The sequence below is a fragment of the Onychostoma macrolepis genome, chromosome 20, assembly GCF_012432095.1.
Source record: "Onychostoma macrolepis isolate SWU-2019 chromosome 20, ASM1243209v1, whole genome shotgun sequence".
In the NCBI taxonomy this organism is placed as follows: Eukaryota; Metazoa; Chordata; class Actinopteri; order Cypriniformes; family Cyprinidae; genus Onychostoma; species Onychostoma macrolepis.
This window is the reverse complement of record NC_081174.1, coordinates 6,344,626-6,363,964: the sequence shown is the minus strand read 5'-3', so window position 1 is coordinate 6,363,964 and position 19,339 is coordinate 6,344,626. Positions and strand designations below refer to the sequence as shown.

The 19,339-nt window shown below is 39.9% G+C and overlaps 1 protein-coding gene across 2 annotated transcripts in view; it reads left to right on the top strand.

The window, feature by feature from the left end:
• LOC131527582 (exostosin-1) overlaps positions 1-19,339 on the top strand; it is a 354,500-nt gene that overhangs the window by 273,494 nt on the left and 61,667 nt on the right. For both annotated transcript variants that reach the window (XR_009267686.1, XM_058756794.1), the window contains exon 6: positions 15,158-15,290. Coding sequence is in view for 1 of the 2 variants with exons in the window: in XM_058756794.1 (XP_058612777.1) it covers positions 15,158-15,290 (133 nt within the window). In the remaining variant the exon portion in view is untranslated. The remainder of the gene's footprint in view (positions 1-15,157; positions 15,291-19,339) is intronic.

Here is a 19,339-nt window from a genome sequence, read left to right as displayed (position 1 = left end):
ACCCCCTATACATCTTGAGAACCGATTTGAAGCATTAATGAATGTGGGTGAGGAATCCCCAAATGTGACAAAACATGGATCGAATCAGCCAGCAGCTAACATCGCTACTAACAGGTCGAGCAGACAGCAGCACTCAGCTCAGAGCGCAGCCGAGTTCAGGACTCTGATAGTGGGTGACTCTATTATCAGAAACATCAGTAGCAGGACTACAACTACATGCTGTTTTCCTCAAGCAACCGTCTCTGATGTGAACAAGGAACTTCGGAACATTCTGATGAAGCACAATACTGCAAATCGAATCATCATCCATGTGGGGAAGAACGATATTCGGAAAGAGCAGTCAGAACTGCTTAAGAAGGATTTCAGTGAACTCTTTGAAACACTTCAAAGACTTGAAGTCCAGTCGTTCATCAGTGGACCACTCCCAGTGAGGGGAACTAACATGTTTTCACGGCTGTTTGGGCTGAATACATGGCTACAAAGAACCTGCAGTACAAAAGGAGTCAACTTCATCGACAGCTTCAATATTTTCTGGGGCCATAGACAACTGTTAAAATGGATGGCTTCCACCCAAACAAACTTGGTGCATTTCTCCCTCCATCATCCTTCAGTGGTGTCTGCCAATCCACTCAGCCATGGCACACACACACCTGGACAGAGTATGAGTGATCACAAGACTTCATGTCAGCTTCAGAGTCATATTGTGGTTGACACATCCCACAAGGACACTGACAACACCACGCAGCCAAAACAAGCTTTCCTCATGGAAACTATCCCGGCTGAGCCCTGCCCACAGAGCTCATTACAAACAGACTGTGACGTACTACAACAGCTCCAAGGCTCAGCACCCAAGGACAACTATCTGGAAAACAGCCAGGGAAGCCAGGACAACATTTCACAGCCACCGGAAACACCAGAGCCCATCTCACCAGACACACTATCCCTCTCTCCAGAATCTCCACTTCTAAGCTTCTCACAGAAAATGGAGGAACTGGTGTATGGTGGGACCAAACTCTCCCACTCTTTCGCTGCAAGCCCCCAGATATCAACTAAAAAACGGCGGGCCCCACAACCACCAAAGACTGCAGGCCCAGCTCTCCCTCCTCCTCCTGTGAGAGCTCTTCGACCGCTGCCACAACGCCAGGGCCCAAACCCTCCTCCATCGGCTATAGGTGAACCAAATTGATAACAGCTCTCAGAGTCTGTGTCGAGTCCCCGCTATATTAGCAGCAACATTCACAAATGTTCACAGAACAAGCGGGAACCCAGTGTGCCTGTAGCCTTCTATATTTCTGTTTTATCACATGATAGAAAGTCTAAGGCCTTCTCAAGCCGTACGGCTGACCCATCTAATCTGCGGCCTATAATGCGTCAGTCTAAGATTGCTGTAGAGACAAAATGTAATTCCATCAAGTTAGCATTTTTAAACATTCGCTCACTAAAAAATAAATCATTTCCGATCAATGATTTAATAACCACAAACAACCTGGATTTTATGTTTCTAAATGAAACATGGCTTGAAGACAGCTGCAGTGCAACAGTCCTAAATGAAACAGCCCCTCCTAACTTTAATTTTATAAGTGTCTGCAGGACTGTTAGGAGAGGTGGAGGTGTAGCTGCTCTATTTATCAATGCAAGCAAGTGTTATTTGGTCAGTATTTGGACAGAAAATCAACAGCAGTTCAGAGTATGAAAAGACAATGCAGAAAAGCTGAGCGGATGTGGCGGAAGACAAAACTTGAAATTCACTATAGCATCTATAAAGACAGCCTTCATGCTTTCAATGTGGAACTAGCCACAGCTAGACAGACCTTCTTCTCAAACCTTATAAACAGTAACTTAAACAACTCTCACACTCTTTTTGCTACTGTGGAGAGACTGACAAACCCCCCCAAGTCAAATTCCCAGTGAAATGCTCTCCGACAGTAAATGCAATGAGTTTGCTTCCTTCTTTTCTGAGAAGATCAATAATATCAGAAAGTAGATTGGCATATCTAGTTTTGCAGAGGTCACACAGATTCGACCGCAATTTCAAAAAGAAGTGACTATGTCTGTTTTTGAAGCAATTGATAGCAAAATTTTGAATGAAATAGTACAGCACCTTACATCGTCAACATGCTATCTTGACACACTTCCCACATCTTTTTCAAAAGTGTGCTTAACTGTTTAGAAGCAGATCTCTTAGAAGTGGTGAACGCCTCACTTCTTTCTGGGACTTTTCCAAACTCCCTGAAAACCGCAGTTGTTAAGCCCCTTCTGAAAAAGCGCAATCTTGATAACACCATGTTGAACAACTATAGACCAATATCAAATCTTCCTTTCATAGGTAAGATTATTGAAAAGGTAGTTTTTAATCAGCTGAACAACTACTTAAACTCAAATGAATACCTGGACAATTTTCAATCTGGTTTCCGAGCACATCATAGCACAGAGACCGCGCTTATTAAGATAATAAATGATATTCACTTCAATTCTGATTCTGGCAAAATATCAGTGCTGGTACTACTAGATCTTAGTGCTGCGTTTGACACTGTTGATCGTAACATACTTCTAGAGAGACTAGAAAACTGGGTCGGGCTTTCTAGGATGGTACTCAAATGGTTCAGGTCATACTTAGAAGGGAGAGGTTATTATGTGAGTATAGGAGAGCATAAGTCTAAGTGGACATCCATGACATGCGGAGTCCCACAAGGCACAATTCTTGCACCACTCTTGTTTAGCCTGTATATGCTCCCACTAAGACAAATAATGAGGAAGAACCAAATTGCCTATCACAGCTATGCTGATGATACCCAGATTTACCTAGCCTTATCTCCAAATGACTATAGCCCCATTGACTCCCTCTGCCAATCCATTGATGAAATAAACTGTTGGATGTGCCAGAACTTTCTTCAGTTAAACAAGGAGAAAACTGAAGTCATTGCATTTGGAAACAAAGATGAAGTTCTCAAGGTGAATGCATACCTTGAGTCTAGGGGTCAATCAACTAAAAACCAGGTAAAAAATCTTGGGGTGTTTCTGGAGACAGACCTTAGTTTTAGTAGTCATGTCAAAGCAGTAACTAAAACAGCATACTATCATCTCAAAAACATTGCAAGAATTAGATGTTTTGTTTCTAGTCAAGACTTGGAGAAACTTGTTCATGCCTTTATCACCAGCAGGGTGGATTATTGTAATGGTCTCCTCACCGGCCTTCCAAAGAAGACCATTAGACAGCTGCAGCTCATCCAGAACGCTGCTGCCAAGGATTCTGACTAGAACCAGAAAATTTGAGCATATCACACCAGTCCTCAGGTCCTTACACTGGCTTCCAGTTACATTTAGGATTGATTTTAAAGTACTTTTACTCGTTTATAAATCTCTCAATGGCCTAGGACCTAAATACATTGGAGATATGCTCACTGAATATAAACCTAACAGACCACTCAGATCATTAGGATCGATTCAGTTAGAAATACCAAGGGTTTACACAAAACAAGGGGAGTCCGCTTTTAGTTATTATGCTGCCCGCAGTTGGAACCAGCTTCCAGAAGAGATCAGAGCTAAAACATTAGCCACATTTTAAATCCAGACTCAAAACTCATCTGTTTAGCTGTGCATTTGTTGAATGAGCACTGTGCTACGTCCGAACTGATTGCACTATGTATAATCATTTTCTACTTTTAAATGTTTTTAAACAAAAAAAAATTTAAATCAATTTTTAAATCACTTTGTTTTTATTGTTGTGATTATTTTTAATGACTATTTCACTTCCTTTATGTAAAGCACTTTGAATTACCACTGTGTATGAAATGTGCTATATAAATAAACTTGCCTTGCCTTGGTTCCGCCGAGCTCCCTCGTCCCGCCAGCTCCACCTTGGTCTGTCGTCGACCATCCGTCACCTTGGGACTCCACTCCTCTGGCTGTGCCTCATCCCTTCGGCTCTATCAGGCTCCTCCATCCCTTCGGCTCCACCTCGGTCCTCTGTCGCTCCGGCTCCACTGTGGCCTGCCAGATACCCGCCTCCGCCTCAGTCACCTGAGCCATCTGCTCCTCTTTGGCCCTCTGGATCCTCCCCATCACCCTGACTCATCGGCTCTCCATCTCTGCCTCGGGCTCCTCCACCACCTGCTCTGCCCCTGTCGGTCGGCCCCCTGGAGTCGTCAGCCCTTCCTCCACCATGGATCTCATTTGATTCACCTGTGTCCCATTCATTACCCCTCGTTAAGCCCTGTATTTATAGTGTTGTCTGCCCCTTGATTCCTTCGTCTGGTGTTATATGTCTACATTGAGTTGCTACGTGTGCCTCCTGCCTGCCTTGTATACCTCTCCGGGGATTGCCACCTTGTTGTGGTGGAGAGGCTTGAGTGGTCCTGTGATCCCAAGAGCGATACCGTCCGGAGCTATGCTCCTGGTAGGGTCACCCATGGCGGTAAGGTCAAGGGGGAGGTTCCCTGACAAAGAGCAATCCAACCAAGACCTCAACGGCGACACAGGTGGAGAATGATGGCTGGCCTTATGGGAGCGTCACAACGGCTGGGAAGGCGGATGAAGGCTGCAGCAGAAAGGGGCCCCCAGTCGTCTTGGACCCCATGCCACTGGATTCTGACCCCTTTCTGTCAAGGATCGTGTGGTGACTGTCTGTGCACCAGTCTCCCCACGTTAAACAAATTCACCTCCTTGGGAAACCACCTTAACATCCTGGTCAAAGTCCTATGGCGACCAGAGAGTGGCGACGGGGGCAGGATTGTGAGATCTGGAAGCCCCTAGTCATAAACTGGCACATTAGTGTTAGACTTGGAATGAGGCAGAAAGAGTCCTTCGGCAGCTGCGCCCACTACTGAGCAGTCCTCTTTAGGATCCACTCTGCTCACCCCACGTGGGGAAGGGGCTAGAAAAGGTGCCCTAAAAATAGCCTGCCTCAAACCTCCTGACTGGATTACCACGTCCAGAGGGATCACCATTTGCGATCAGAAACACAAAACTATGAATTTTGGAGCGTGGAATGTGCGCACACTGATGGATAGTGCAACCAGTGATAGACCGGAGAGGAGAACCGCAATCATCACTAGAGAACTGAGAAGATACCAGATTGACCTAGCCGCCCTCTCTGAAACCAGGCTAGCAGACGAAGGCCAACTGAAAGAGGAGAAGGGTGGCTACACTTTCTTTTGGAAAGGAAAAGCTGCTGTTGAGCCTAGGATCCATGGTGTTGGAATTGCCATTAGGAACCAGCTTATCAGCCACCTCTATGAACTTCCTGTTGGGATTAGTGAGCGTCTCATGACCATCCGTCTGGTGCTTGCCAACAACCAGATAGCAACAGTTGTGAGCGCCTACGCCCCTACCTTAGACTCTGAGGAGGAAGCAAAAGAGACCTTCTATGCCTGCCTAGACGAGACACTGTCGAGAATCCCCAAGGAAGATAAGATTATTCTCCTTGGAGACTTCAATGCCAGGGTTGGCAGGGATCAACACCTCTGGAAGGGCACTATAGGAAAGGAAGGCATCGGAAACATCAACACTAGTGAAGTTATGCTTCTCAACAATTGTGTTAAACACGATCTCATCATCACTAATACTCTCTTTCGTCAAAAAAACAAATTCAAGGCATCTTGGGGACATCCCCGCTCCAAACAGTGGCATCTCATTGACTATGTCATTGTACGAGCTAGGGATGGTCGTGATGTGAATACCACAAGGGCCATGGTTGGTGCAGATGATTGCTGGACAGATCATCACCTCATCCGCTCCACAATGTCAATCCAACTTAAGAGGAAAAGGAGAATTCAAAAAAAGCAGATCCGACTAAAACTGAACCTTGACAGCCTTGAAGAAACTGCCACCCAGCAGCAACTTCAGGCCTCTCTTGGGGAAAGCCTCCAACAAGAATACCCTGATGACATCGAAGGGCACTGGAGTCTGTTAAAGTCTACTATCCTTGCTACCTGCAAAACCATTTTTGGGTACAAGTCCAGAAAACACCAGGACTGGTTTGATGAGAATGACACAGAAATAGAACAACTCATCTCCAAGAAAAGGATAGCCTTCTGTGCCTGGCGAAATGATGTAACCTGCAAGGCCAAAAGGCTGGCCCACTCCAGAGCCAAGGCAGATGTCCAAAGACCGTTAATGCCCGATGGAAAGAGTATTTCCAAGAACTCCTCAACAGTGACAGCTCAACTGAAACTGACGTTACCAAACATATCCCCCAGGGTCCCATCAGAGAAGACATGGGGGAACCTCCAACTATAATAGAGGTTCAAGATGCCATCAGGAGCCTTAAGAACAACAAGGCCGCCGGACCGGATGGGATTCCAGCTGAGATCCTACAGGAAGGTGGATTAGAGCTCCTGTACCACATCCATGCCCTACTCCTCAAAGTCTGGGAAAAAGAAGAACTTCCCTCAGAGCTCAGGGATGCTCTAATAGTAACCATGTTTAAGAAGGGAGATAAGGCTGAATGTGGAAATTACAGAGGCATCTCCCTCCTGTCAACAACAGGTAAAGTTCTTGCTCGTGTTCTTGCAAACCGACTACTACCACTGTCTGAGGAAGTACTCCCAGAATCACAATGTGGCTTCCGCCCATCCAGAGGTACAGCAGACACGATATTCACGGCATGGCAACTCCAAGAAAAATGCAGTGAACAAAGGCAGCCTTTGTATATGGCTTTTATAGACCTGACAAAGGCTTTTGACATGGTAGACCGCCAGGCCCTGTGGAGTATACTATCAAGGTACGGCTGTCATGACAAGTATATCAGAATACTGAGGCTTTTATATGATGGCATGGCAGTCACAGTACTTAGCAATGGCGGCTCCAAGTCTGAGCCTTTTACAGTGGAAACAGGGGTCAAACAGGGATGCATCATTGCACCCACACTGTTTGCCATTTTCATTGCAGCCATACTCCACCTCATTGGCGAAGAGCTGCCACAGGGGATTCCAATCATGTACAGAACTGATGGCAGACTCTTCAGCCTTAACAGGTTTAAGGCCAAGAGTAAAGTCAACTACACCACAATTACAGAGTTACAGTATGCAGACGATAATGTTATCGCCGCACACTCTGCAGAAGACCTCCAGGGCATTCTGAATGCTTTTGCCAAGGCGTACAGAGCCCTGGGTCTAAAATTAAACATTAAGAAGACTCAGGTCTTACATCAATCTCCACCTAATCAGCTAGCCATCCAGCCAAACATAAAAGTGGACAACACCACTCTTGAATATGTGGACCACTTCCCTTACCTTGGCAGCATTCTTTCCTCAAAAGCTGACATAGACTCTGAGGTTAACCATCGCCTGAGTTGTGCCAGTGGAGTCTATGCCAGGCTCAGGAGAAGAGTCTTCGAAGATCGAGACTTATCAGCCCACACAAAACTTATGGTCTACAGAGCTGTTGTCCTCCCCACCCTGCTGTATGGAGCCGAGTCATGGACCACCTACAGCAGGCAACTGATAGCCATGGAACAATACCACCAAAGATCCTTACGAACGATTCTGAGGATCAGCTGGAAAGACAGACGCACTAACATCAGCATCTTGGAGGAAGCCAATATGACCAGCATCACTACTACTATAATGCAGTATCAACTTCAATGGACGGGCCATGTCATCCGCATGCCCAATACACGTCTTCCCAAACAGATCCTGTACTCCCAGCTGAAGGAAGGTAGTAGAGCAACTGGTGGACAAAAGAAACGTTATAAAGACAACATTAAGGCCATTTTGAAGAAATTCCATATCACTTCGAGCAACTGGGAACACATTGCACTGAACAGAAGTTCCTGGAAGAAATGCGTGCAGGATGGTGCAGCAAATCATGAAATAGAACTCCGCCGTGTCGCAGAGACAAAGCGACAGCTCCGCAAGGAGAAAGATAAAAAGGCTCAACCATTGACAACAATTACCACGCTTTCCTGTCCACATTGCACCAAAGTATGCGGATCGTGGATTGGCCTCTATAGCCATCTGAAGTCCCACAAGTAGACCCAAAAGAGAGGACAGACATACTCGTTTCGAGTGACCGCTGATGAATTACCCCTTTCCTTGGATATTAAAGACTGTGATTTGCATTTTCCTTGTCTCTGTGTTCCTTACTCCTCACAGTAGACATTGTGACAATAATGATTTCAGATACAATCAATATATCAATAAATAAATAAATAAAAATGACAGTCATTAGTTGAAGAATCATTAGAACACACTAATTGTGCTGTATGTTGTTGTTGTTTTTGTTTTGTTTTTTCAATAAAAAGAGCCAGCTAATTGTATGGTAATTTTAATTAAAATATAATTTATTCTATTTGAGTTCATTTTAAATGCATTTTTTGGCACATTTAAGTAAGACTTAAAGCTACACATTACACTTAAAGCTTTTTTTTTTTTTTTAATTAACAACTTTTAAATAATAAGCAAGTACATAATAAAAACATCTTCCAAACCATGTTTTTAAATGTATCTTTATATATAATTTCATAATTCTGCTGTCTTTGAAATGTGGTTAAAGTGTATTGCCAAATGGTAAACTAAAATATAGTCTTATAACTTGTAGGTCATTTATTTAAACCTATGTTTAGTGATGAAATTGCAATTTAGTGCATTTAAAATATATTACATAAATAATGACACATACAAATAAAATTGCAATCAAGTACTTTACATGTGCACTTGTGTGAAACAGTCATGAAAGTGTAACCTCTTTTTACACTTAATTGGCATTTTATTTAATTAATATTATATTATCTGCAAGTGCAGGGTTTTTTATACATTTGAAGTACACTACAAGTGTACATGCAATACAATAAAGCACACTTCTTTTTCATAATAAAAAGGCGTTGTAAGTTCATGTATGGTTATTTTATGATATAACCATATTTTTATGATGAAATCTATGTATATTTTAAAATGTGAGGCTTCATCCCTCTTCTATAAAATCCTGCCGGAGTTCCACTCAGTATCGTCCTTCATCATAGTCCATATAGGTCATTTGTATAATGTTGATCATGTGTTTTTTTTCTTGGTATATGCTTTGTTTTGTCTCTATCTATCTCTCTCACACACTCACTCAATTCTTGTTCTCTCTATCTCTCTCCCTCTCTGACATCTTCTATTTTCTTCAAAAGCTTTCATCATGAGTTGCTGTCACACATAAGAAGATGATACCTGCCATGATCAAACGCACTTGGTCTTTTCCAGACCTCTCCAACACACATAAAAATGCAGACAGATTTACACAAACATTCCCTCACTCCCTCACACGTCTCTTTGAGAAGTTTCTCCCGGGGTATAGGCCAGCCTTGGTCAGCTAGATGGAATGGAAACTTTGTGCCGGGTTTCTGTATCTCTTCATCTCAGGAAGGTGTTGGACAAGTCTTTTAATAACAAGTCCAGACTGAGAACTGCCAAACGTCACTGCCAGAAATATGACTGACTATAAATGTGTTCAGAAAGCAGACAGAGTAGAGCAGTATTTCTGCCAACTTCACCAATATCACCACAGTGATCAGAAACAGAGATACCGCTATCATTTCTAAAACTGTGTACAGTAAAGCAGCGGGACTCAACTGGTTTTGCTTCAAAACCCAGATTTTACACTAGACATTAAACAATTACCCAAAACAGTATCAAAGCTGTTTGTAAATCGTAATTTACAAAAATGTCCTAAAAATTACCATGAAACAAAAATAATAATAACATTACATGCAAATTGAATTTATTTTTTTATTTTTTTTCATGCTCCCAGCTATTGAGGCCCAGGAGTGCCACTTAATTAAATGAAGAAAATTAATTATAAACATATGAATTCAAATATAAAAACTATTTAAATAAATACCACTTTCCAGATTAAATTGTAAATAAACTTACTATGTAAAATGTTTTAATTTATTCATGTTTATAATGTAACAATAAATAATAAATACTTTTTCCTTAAATTGCTTTTAAAAAGCATTGGCCAGTTTAAAAAGCATTAACCCTGCATGAAATGCAATATAAAATATATATAATCAAATATATTTCATGCAGGGTTATTATAGTTCACTAAAAATAAAACCACAAAAAATTACTTAAAGTAAAATCAACTTTATTTGAAATAAAATATTTAAAAAATAATAATAATTTATTTCAGATAGTTGCCAAAGCAACATTTCTCAAATACTAAAATAAGATACTAAAATAACACTGATTTTATTATTTGCATTTTGAGTTGTTTTTCCCTGCTGACCATGACAAGAATAGATTTGTGACTCATTTTTGTTGCTACCCACCAGTTGCAGGAACCATTGCAAAAAAGCATCTTAATTCAACCTCATTGAAAACCATTGAAAACCCTGCGTCACACATTCTGGGACTATGAGTAAACAATATGTTTCCTGTCACTGAACAGACACTTTTCCATGCTGTGTTTTTGTGGCCCCCGAAGCTGGTCTCTCTCCAGAGCTATCCTAATCCCTGCTTCTGTTCCACTCGGGAACGTTTTGAACAGAATGACGGTGTGTGAAATTTCAAGCCCAGTGTCTGGATTTGCCCTCCTTCTGACTGAACCGTAGTTCTTCATATCAAAGACGAATGACAGAAAGATACAGAGAAAGACAATGCAATTTCTCCAGTTTGCTCACTCACTCATTCATTCATGAATAAATGAATACAAATTTTCCTCATTAAAAGGACTTACTTCTAAAGAAATGATTTGCACTTCAGACAGATGTTTAAAGTGATTAAGACTTAGCTTATATCAATGGATTAGAAAAGACTTTTATTCAACATAGAGGATGGGAGAAGGGTGACATGTTGAGATCACATGACCAATGATACCTTGCAATTCAAACATAAAAATAATAATGTATTATGGCAACCTAGATAGCATCACCCTGGGTCCCTTGACAGGTTTTTTATGTTACAGTATATTCCACTGTATTTGGATTAAAGCTCTGTGACCAACACAAGTTTATGATTCTTAAACATTTTGCTCAGAACGAAGCCTAAATATAATTGGCAGAAGTTAAAAAAACAAATGTACAGTAGGCTATAAACTAATGACACTGTCAACATCAGTAACAACTTATTCAATTTGTAAAGCAAACTTGTGAGTTGTTTTACTGTTCAACATGAACTAACCTCTGTAGTCCCATTTAGCAGCAAAAGCCTGTTTCATGCCAAGTAAAGGCTTTAAAAACACACACAAGTGTGGGAATAAACTATGAAAAAATATTTAGCTTGTGTTAACCACTGACCTTATTTTGACTTCAGGGTGGTGGAAGTGGAATTTTTAAATTCGTTTTATTTTAATATCGTTTTCAAATTTGCTATAAAATTCAGTTTAGTTTTTATTAGTTTAATTAATATTTTTGTTAGTTTTAGTTTAGTTTTTATTTTGTGAACACATTTTTATTTAGTTTTTATATAGTTTATTTTATATAGTTTTAGTTTTTCAAATATTTTGAAATTTTTATTTTATTTCAGTTTACGAAATTGTTTTTTCATCAATAGTTTTAGTCTTAGTTTTAGTTTTCGTTTACGAAAATAACCTTGGTGTGCATACTGTTGAGAATGTTGTCTATGCATTGCCTTCAAAGACTGATAGAGATGGTCTGCCAGGTTGATTTTTTTTTTTTTTTTTTAAGGCAAAATTAAACTATTTTTATTTTATTTATTTTTTTACATTTTTGTGTTTCTATCTATCTATCTATCTATCTATCTATCTATCTATCTATCTATCTATCTATCTATCTATCTATCTATCTATCTATCTATCTATCTATCTATCTATCTATCTATCTAGTCATGGCCAAAAGTATTGGTAAATATGATCAAAGAAGGCTCTGAAAATAAACCTGCATTATTAATCCTTTTGATCTTTTATTTTTAAAAATCACAAAAATCTAACCTTTCATTGAACTAAAACAATTGAAAATGTGGGAAAATCTCATTATGAAATTAATGTTTTTTCTCAAATACACGTTGGACACAATTATTGGTAACCCTAGAAATTCTTATAAGTAAAATATCTCTGAAGTATATTCCCATTCATATTTACAATTTTGAGCACACCAGCGTGATTATGAACATGAAATTATCCAGCCATGGCTTCCTGTTTCACAGAAACCTAAATAGGAGGGAAAACAAAAGCCAAATACCCTTATTCATCCATCACTGTCACGAATCCGGTCTATGAACTTCCGTTCACTCACCACCAGAGGTCACTCGCTCACCACATTGACTCTCACAGCACACATCACACTGGACTCAATTTCCCATCATCCATTGCACTGATTGCACACACAGCTGATTGCACTGATCACACACCCTACTTAAGCCATGGACTTTCTCTCCCTCACTGCTGAGTATTGTATGCACTTATCCCTCTCTTAGCGTTAGCTACTCTACGGAGCCCACTTAGTTGTATTAGTCTTGCCTGTTTTCCTGTGTTTGTTTCTAGCCCGTGTTCCCTGGATTAACCCTTGCCGTTTGGACACTGTTTGCACCTCTCTTGGGGCCTCATTTATAAAATGTTGCGCAGAAACCGTCCTAAATTTGATCTTACGAACGTTTCTCAGAAATGCGTATGTGCGATTCATAGAATGAACGTATGAACAGAAAATGAGCGTACGCGCCTATTTAAATTATCTTGAACTTGCGCGCAATTGAATGGTTTCAGCTCTCTGCCTTGTAAACGACTCCTATTAACATATAAAATATCACCAATCATCATAATTTAGAACAGCGACCTGCAAGAACAGCTTACATTTGAAAAAATCTGCATTACTCCGACAAGTAATGCTCGGACCCTGACGTGACGCTAAGCACTTTTCTACGTCAAAGTCCGTTTTTATAAATATGAGCGTTGGCGTGGATTTAAGCGTACGCACACTCTAAGGTTAAATCTGTGCGTACGCACGCTTTATAAATGAGGCCCTTGGATTCTAGCTCATGTACCTGGATTATCAAGTCAAGTCAAGTTGAGCTTTATTGTCATTCCGCTACATGCGGGGGCATACAGTGGAACGAAATGTCGTGCCTCACAGGACCACATGTATCACGTCTCGTCAGCCCCGTTACAATCGCAATGAGTTAAACCAAATAATAATATATTTCTGATGTGCAGCAAAAGATAATTGAGCTTCAAAAATGAATGAAGTGGCTTTAAGAAAAGAGCTAGAGCAGTGAAAATTCCCATTTCCACCATCAGGGCAGTAATTAAGAATTTCCAATCAACATAAAATTTTCTGAAACTGCCTGGAAGAGGACGTGTGTCTATATCGTCCTAATGCATGGTGAGGAGGAGAGTTTGAGTGGCTAAAGACTCTCCAAGGACCACAGCTGGAGAATTGCAGAAAATAGTTGAGTCTCGGGGTCAGAAAACCTTAAAAAAAAAGAGAAAGTCAAACAGCCCCTACATCACCACATGTTGTTTGGGAGGGTTTCAAGAAAAATTCTCCTCGCTCATCCAAAAACAAACTTCAGCATATTCAGTTATCAGACACGACTGGAACTTCAAATGGGACTGGCTTCTATGGTCAGATGAAACTAAAAAATTAGCTTTTTAGCAGCAAACACTCAAGATGGGTTTGGTGAACACAGAGATAAAAAGTACCCCATGTGTACAATTAAATATACTACTGTATTTTTGATGTTGTGGGCCTGTATTTCTGCTGGAGGTCCTGGACATCTTGTTTAGACACATGGCATCATGGATTCTATCAAATACCAACAGATAAAAAAATCCAAGAGTGACTGACTCTGTTAGAAATCTTATAATGGGTCATGTTTGGATCTTCCAACCGTACAATAATCCAAACACAAACCTCAAAATCAACACAAAAATGGGTCACTGGGAACAAAACCAAGCTTCTGCTGGCCATTCCAGTCCTCTGACCTGAACCCTATAGAAAATGAGTGGTTGAACTGAAGAGAAGAAGCACCGTCATGGAGCTGGGAATCTGAAGGGTCTGGAGTGATTCTGGATGAAATTGTGATTTTTTTAAATAAAAGATTAAAAGGATTAACAATGCAGATTAATTTTCACAGCCTTCTTTGATCATACGTATTTACCAAGGGTTCCAATACTTTTGGCCATGACTGTATCTATCTATCTATCTATCTATCTATCTATCTATCATCTATCTATCTATCTATCTATCATCTATCTATCTATAATTTTCCACTTTACAATATTTTTTTCTACTTACAATACTGTCACATTTGTTTGCATTGGTAAATGTATTCGTTATCATGAACTAACGATAAACAATACTTGGCTAATGTTATTTTCTACAAACTAACATTAAATTAAAAGTATAAACATATAAACAAGCAAAATAAATAACCTACTAAAAGATGTCAAAATATTTTATTTGTTTGCCTGCATGTAATGTGACCATTAGCCAACATCAGTGAAAAAAAATAAATAAATAAATATTGAATGTCTCTGGGTAACCAGAGGCTACTTACCTGTATTAAATATATATATATATATATATATATATATATATATATAATTTATTTTATACAGATAAAAACAGTCTGTATTAAATAAATTGGTAACTATTTTAGAAAGGAAAAAATATATATTTAAGTAAACATAAAATTAAATACATAGAATAATATTTTAGTTTTTCTTAAAAGATAAATATGGAGTGCATATTTTATTTGACAAAAATGCAATCTACAATCTTAATCTAGCATATTTCAAAGCACTGATCAGACTGTTTAAACCTCACTCATTAGTTTGTTTTTATGTGTTCATAGGAATTAAAATGCCTGTGATTGCACACAGCATTTATACATTTATACACTTACCTGTCATCGGTTCCAAGGTTTAACCACAGCTTTTAGATTTAACATTCAGTTCAATTCACATTTATTTGAATAGAGCTTTTCACGGTACCATTTCAAAGCAGCTTTCAGAAAATGAATGTTTCTACATTACAAGTAGAAACTGGGTCAAAGTAATGTCCATATGGCAGAAATGTACAGTTCTAAGATGATACAACTCATGCGGTTAATGTGTGTCATGTGTTCATTTAAACACAAACAATGAGCACATTGAGAAAAATGAGAAAATTTTGACACATTGAGAGCACTCACAATCAGTATGTTTCTTGATTAGTTCATTGCAGCACCCATGCTGATTGTGACTGTAAATAATATTGATGTATGTGTTGTTTTCACAGATTATCCATGACAGGATACGGACACACATGTCTCGAAGCAGGTTGATGTGGAATTCTTTGCCTGGAGGACTCTACGCACTTCCTGAGTTCTCCAGCGACCTCACCCTCTTCCCCTTCTACTACTCAACACTCGGTGAGTGTGTGTGTGTGTGTGTGTGTGTGTGTGTGTGTGTGTGTGTGTGTGCGTCTCTTCACCACCTTCAGCTCAATGCCATAAAACTTTGTTGCAGTGAAAATGAAATCATAACTCAGATAGATGTTGGTTCCCCTCCAAGCAGTATGTGTGTGTGTAGTGGATCGTGAACATATGTGTCGGCCATATTCCTTCCTAAACCCGGCCTGTGTGTGTTTGCACGTGCATATAGGGGTCTGTAGCGGATTTGTCCCTGGGCTTCACATGTCAGCAGTAAATCTGTGTTGCAGGAGTGATAGATGGTCTATACTCTGCTGTCACAGGCGTTGTTAGTCTCACTTTCCATAATTTTGATGACAGGGCAGTTTAGACTCCCTGTCCGTGGCCATAACTTGAAAGAACTTCAATGTGGCGTGATATACAGCGTGATTCGCTCAGCCAGGGCAACACTATAAATCCAGCTACCTGTGATACATGCTGTTTATTAGGCAATGAGATATCATCCAACATGACCAGTGGACTGTGCCGATGGCTTGCTGTGTCACTATCTTCCTTGAAACAGTCATTTGAAAATATTTCAGATGTTGTGGCTTGCATACATAATGACGTTCTGTACACAGCTCAGACGAATCTTCTGGTTTGTTTTGAATTGAATTGTTTTGTTTTTTTATTGTTTTTAAAGGAATAGCTCACCAAAAACTTTAAATTTTACCTAACCTCAGACCATCCAGGATGTAGATGAGTTTGTGTCTTTATCGGAACATATCTGGACAAATTTAGCATTACTTCAAGAACCATTTGCAAGAGAATGTGGGGACTTCACTGCGCTCCTGTTTGGACTCTCATTCTGATGGCACCCATTCAATGCAGAGGTTCCACTGGTGAGCAAGTGATGTAATGCTAAATGTATCCAAATCTGTTAAGATGAAGAAACAAACCCATCTACATATTGGATGGCCTGAGGGTGAGTATATTTTCAACAAATTTTCTTACTTGCAGATTAAAGCATCTGCTAAGAAAAATAGTAAATGTTGACAATAAATGTTTTTTTGTTTGTTTGTTTGTTTGTTTAAAGCTGGATTCAGTCCTTCAAAAACCTCAGGAAATGAATAGTTTTTATACTGTACAGTGGGAAAAAATTATTTGAACCCCAAATCAGAAAAAGTTGGGACAGTATGGAAAACGTAAATAAAAAAAAGAAAGTAGTGATTTCTAAATTTACTTTGACTTGTATTTCATTGCAGACAATATGAACACAAAATATTTCATGTTTTGTCTGGTCAACTTCATGTTATTTGTAAATATACATCCTTTCCTGTCATTCAGACCTGCAACACATTCCAAAAAAAGTTGGGACAGGAGCAATTTATGGCTAGTAATGAGGTAAATTGGTTAAATAATGATGTGATTTGAAACAGGTGATGTCAACAGGTGATTGTTATTATGATTGGGTACAAAAGCAGCGTCCAAGAAAGGTCTAGTCCTTTAGGAGCAAAGATGGGCCGAGGATCGCCAGTTTGCCAACAAATACGTGAGAAAATTATTGAAATGTTTAAAAACAATGTTCCTCAAAGAAAGATAGGAAGAGATTTGGATATTTCACCTTCAACAGTGCATAACATAATTAAAAGATTCAAGGAATCTGGAGGAATTTCAGTGCGTAAAGGAAAAGGGCGCAAGCCTAAGCTGAACAACCATGATCTCCGATCCCTCAGGCGGCACTGCATCAAGAATCATCATTCATCTATAAGCGATATCACCACATGGGTTCAGGACTACTTTGGCAAACCTTTGTCAAGTACCACAATACGTAGTTACATCCACAAATGCCAGTTAAAACTGTACTGTGCCAAAAGGAAGCCCTATGTTAACAGTGTCCAGAAGCGCCGTCGACTTCTCTGGGCTCGGAGGCATCTGGGACCATCACACAGTGGAAACGTGTACTGTGGTCAGATGAATCAGTATTTCAGGTATTTTTTGGGAGGAATGGACGCCGTGTGCTCCGGACCAAAGAAGAAAATGATCATCCAGACTGTTACCAGCAACAAGTCCAAAAGCCAGGGTCTGTCATGGTATGGGGTTGTGTCAGTGCCCTTGGCGAAGGTAACTTGCACTTCTGTGATGGCACCATTAATGCTGAAAAGTACATAGAGATTTTGGAGCACAATATGTTGCCTTCAAGAAGACATCTTTTCCAGGGACGTCCATGCATATTTCAACAAGACAATGCAAAACCACATTCTGCACACATTACAAAGTCCTGGCTGCGGAGGAAGATGGTACGGGTACTTGACTGGCCTGCCTGCAGTCCCGACCTGTCTCCAATAGAGAATGTGTGGTGCATTTTTAAGCGCAAAATGCGACAACGAAGACCCCGTACTGTTGCCCACCTTAAGACTTGTTTGCAGGAAGAATGGGACAAAATTACACCTGAAACACTTCATCACTTGGTGTCTTCAGTCCCTAAACATCTTTTAAGTGTTGTGAAAAGCAATGGCAACATTACAAAGTGGTAAATGCTTTACTGTCCCAACTTTTTTTGGAATGTGTTGCAGGTCTGAATGACAGGAAAGGATGTATATTTACAAATGACATAAAGTTAACCAAGCAAAACATGAAATATTTTGTGTTCATAATGTCTGCAATGAAATACAAGTCAAAGTAAATTTAGAAATCACTACTTTCTTTTTTTTATTTGCGTTTTCCATACTGTCCCAACTTTTTCTGATTTGGAGTTGTACGTTTGCCCACTGACAAAGAAATGATCAGTCTATAATTTTAATGGTAGGTTTATTTGAACAGTGAGAGACAGAATAACAACAACAAAAAATCCAGAAAAACGCATTTAAAAAAAGTTATAAATTGATTTGCATTTTAATGAGTGAAATAAGTATTTGATCCCCTATCAATCAGCAAGATTTCTGGCTCCCAGGTGTCTTTATACAGGTAAGGAGCTGAGATTAAGAGCACTCTCTTAAAGGGAGTGCTCCTAATCTCTGTTTGTTACCTGTATAAAAGACACCTGTCCACAGAAGCAATCAATCAATCAGATTCCAAACTCTCCACCATGGCCAAGACCAAAGAGCTGTCCAAGGATGTCAGGGACAAGATTGTAGACCTACACAAGGCTGGAATGGGATATAAGACCATGGAAGAAATACAAAATAACTGTCAATCTCCCTCGGTCTGGGACTCCATGCAAGATCTCACTTCGTGGAGTTTCAATAGCCGCTTTTCCACTGTCGGGCCAGTGCGAGCCAGTGCTTTAAACGGGCCGGGTGAGGCTAATAGGCTCAGACCTGTAGCACTGAGCCCCAAATCACGATGCGTTTCCACCGTCGGGCCAGAAGCTCCGCTGTGCTTCACTAAAACCCACCCTTTACACGCCTCTCTGGAACAACGTAACGCAACCCCATCATTTCATCAACAAAGAGAAGTTATCAGAAAACTAATCAGAAATAAGTCACTGGAACTAGCGCGATAACAAAACGAACATGATAAAAGCAGCTGTTTGTTTGCATGTTTTGTTAGATTTAAATCCAAAAGCATTGATGTTTTACAATGGCCTATTAAGTGATACATTGATCATAATGAATTAATTTATCAGGATTGAAAATTAGTCACACAGAAATAAAGCAATGTGAACCACTATTTCACAAAAGAAAGAGGACAAATAGGCCTACCCTGCTTATTCAGTAGAGTCTGTTTCTGTTTATTTGTAGTCACAGTATACATCACGTTAAGTAAGAATAATTTCTATATTTTTCCATCAAAAATACGACCTGAGTAGCAGAGGGAGCTCCCGAACAAAAACCATTATATGTTTTTATGACACACACAGAGCTAAAGTCTCGAGACGAGACTTATGACAGATAAAATGTTACTAAATAAATACACGATTGTGATAGAGAATGAGAAGCTGACATCTGTTTTCAAGCGGTCGTATTTACCATGTTTATTATGGTAACGTTAATGGCTAGCGTGCATAGTCTTTTGCATCGCTTATAAATATTTCTGCCTTGTATGGTGATCATAATCCACATCGGATC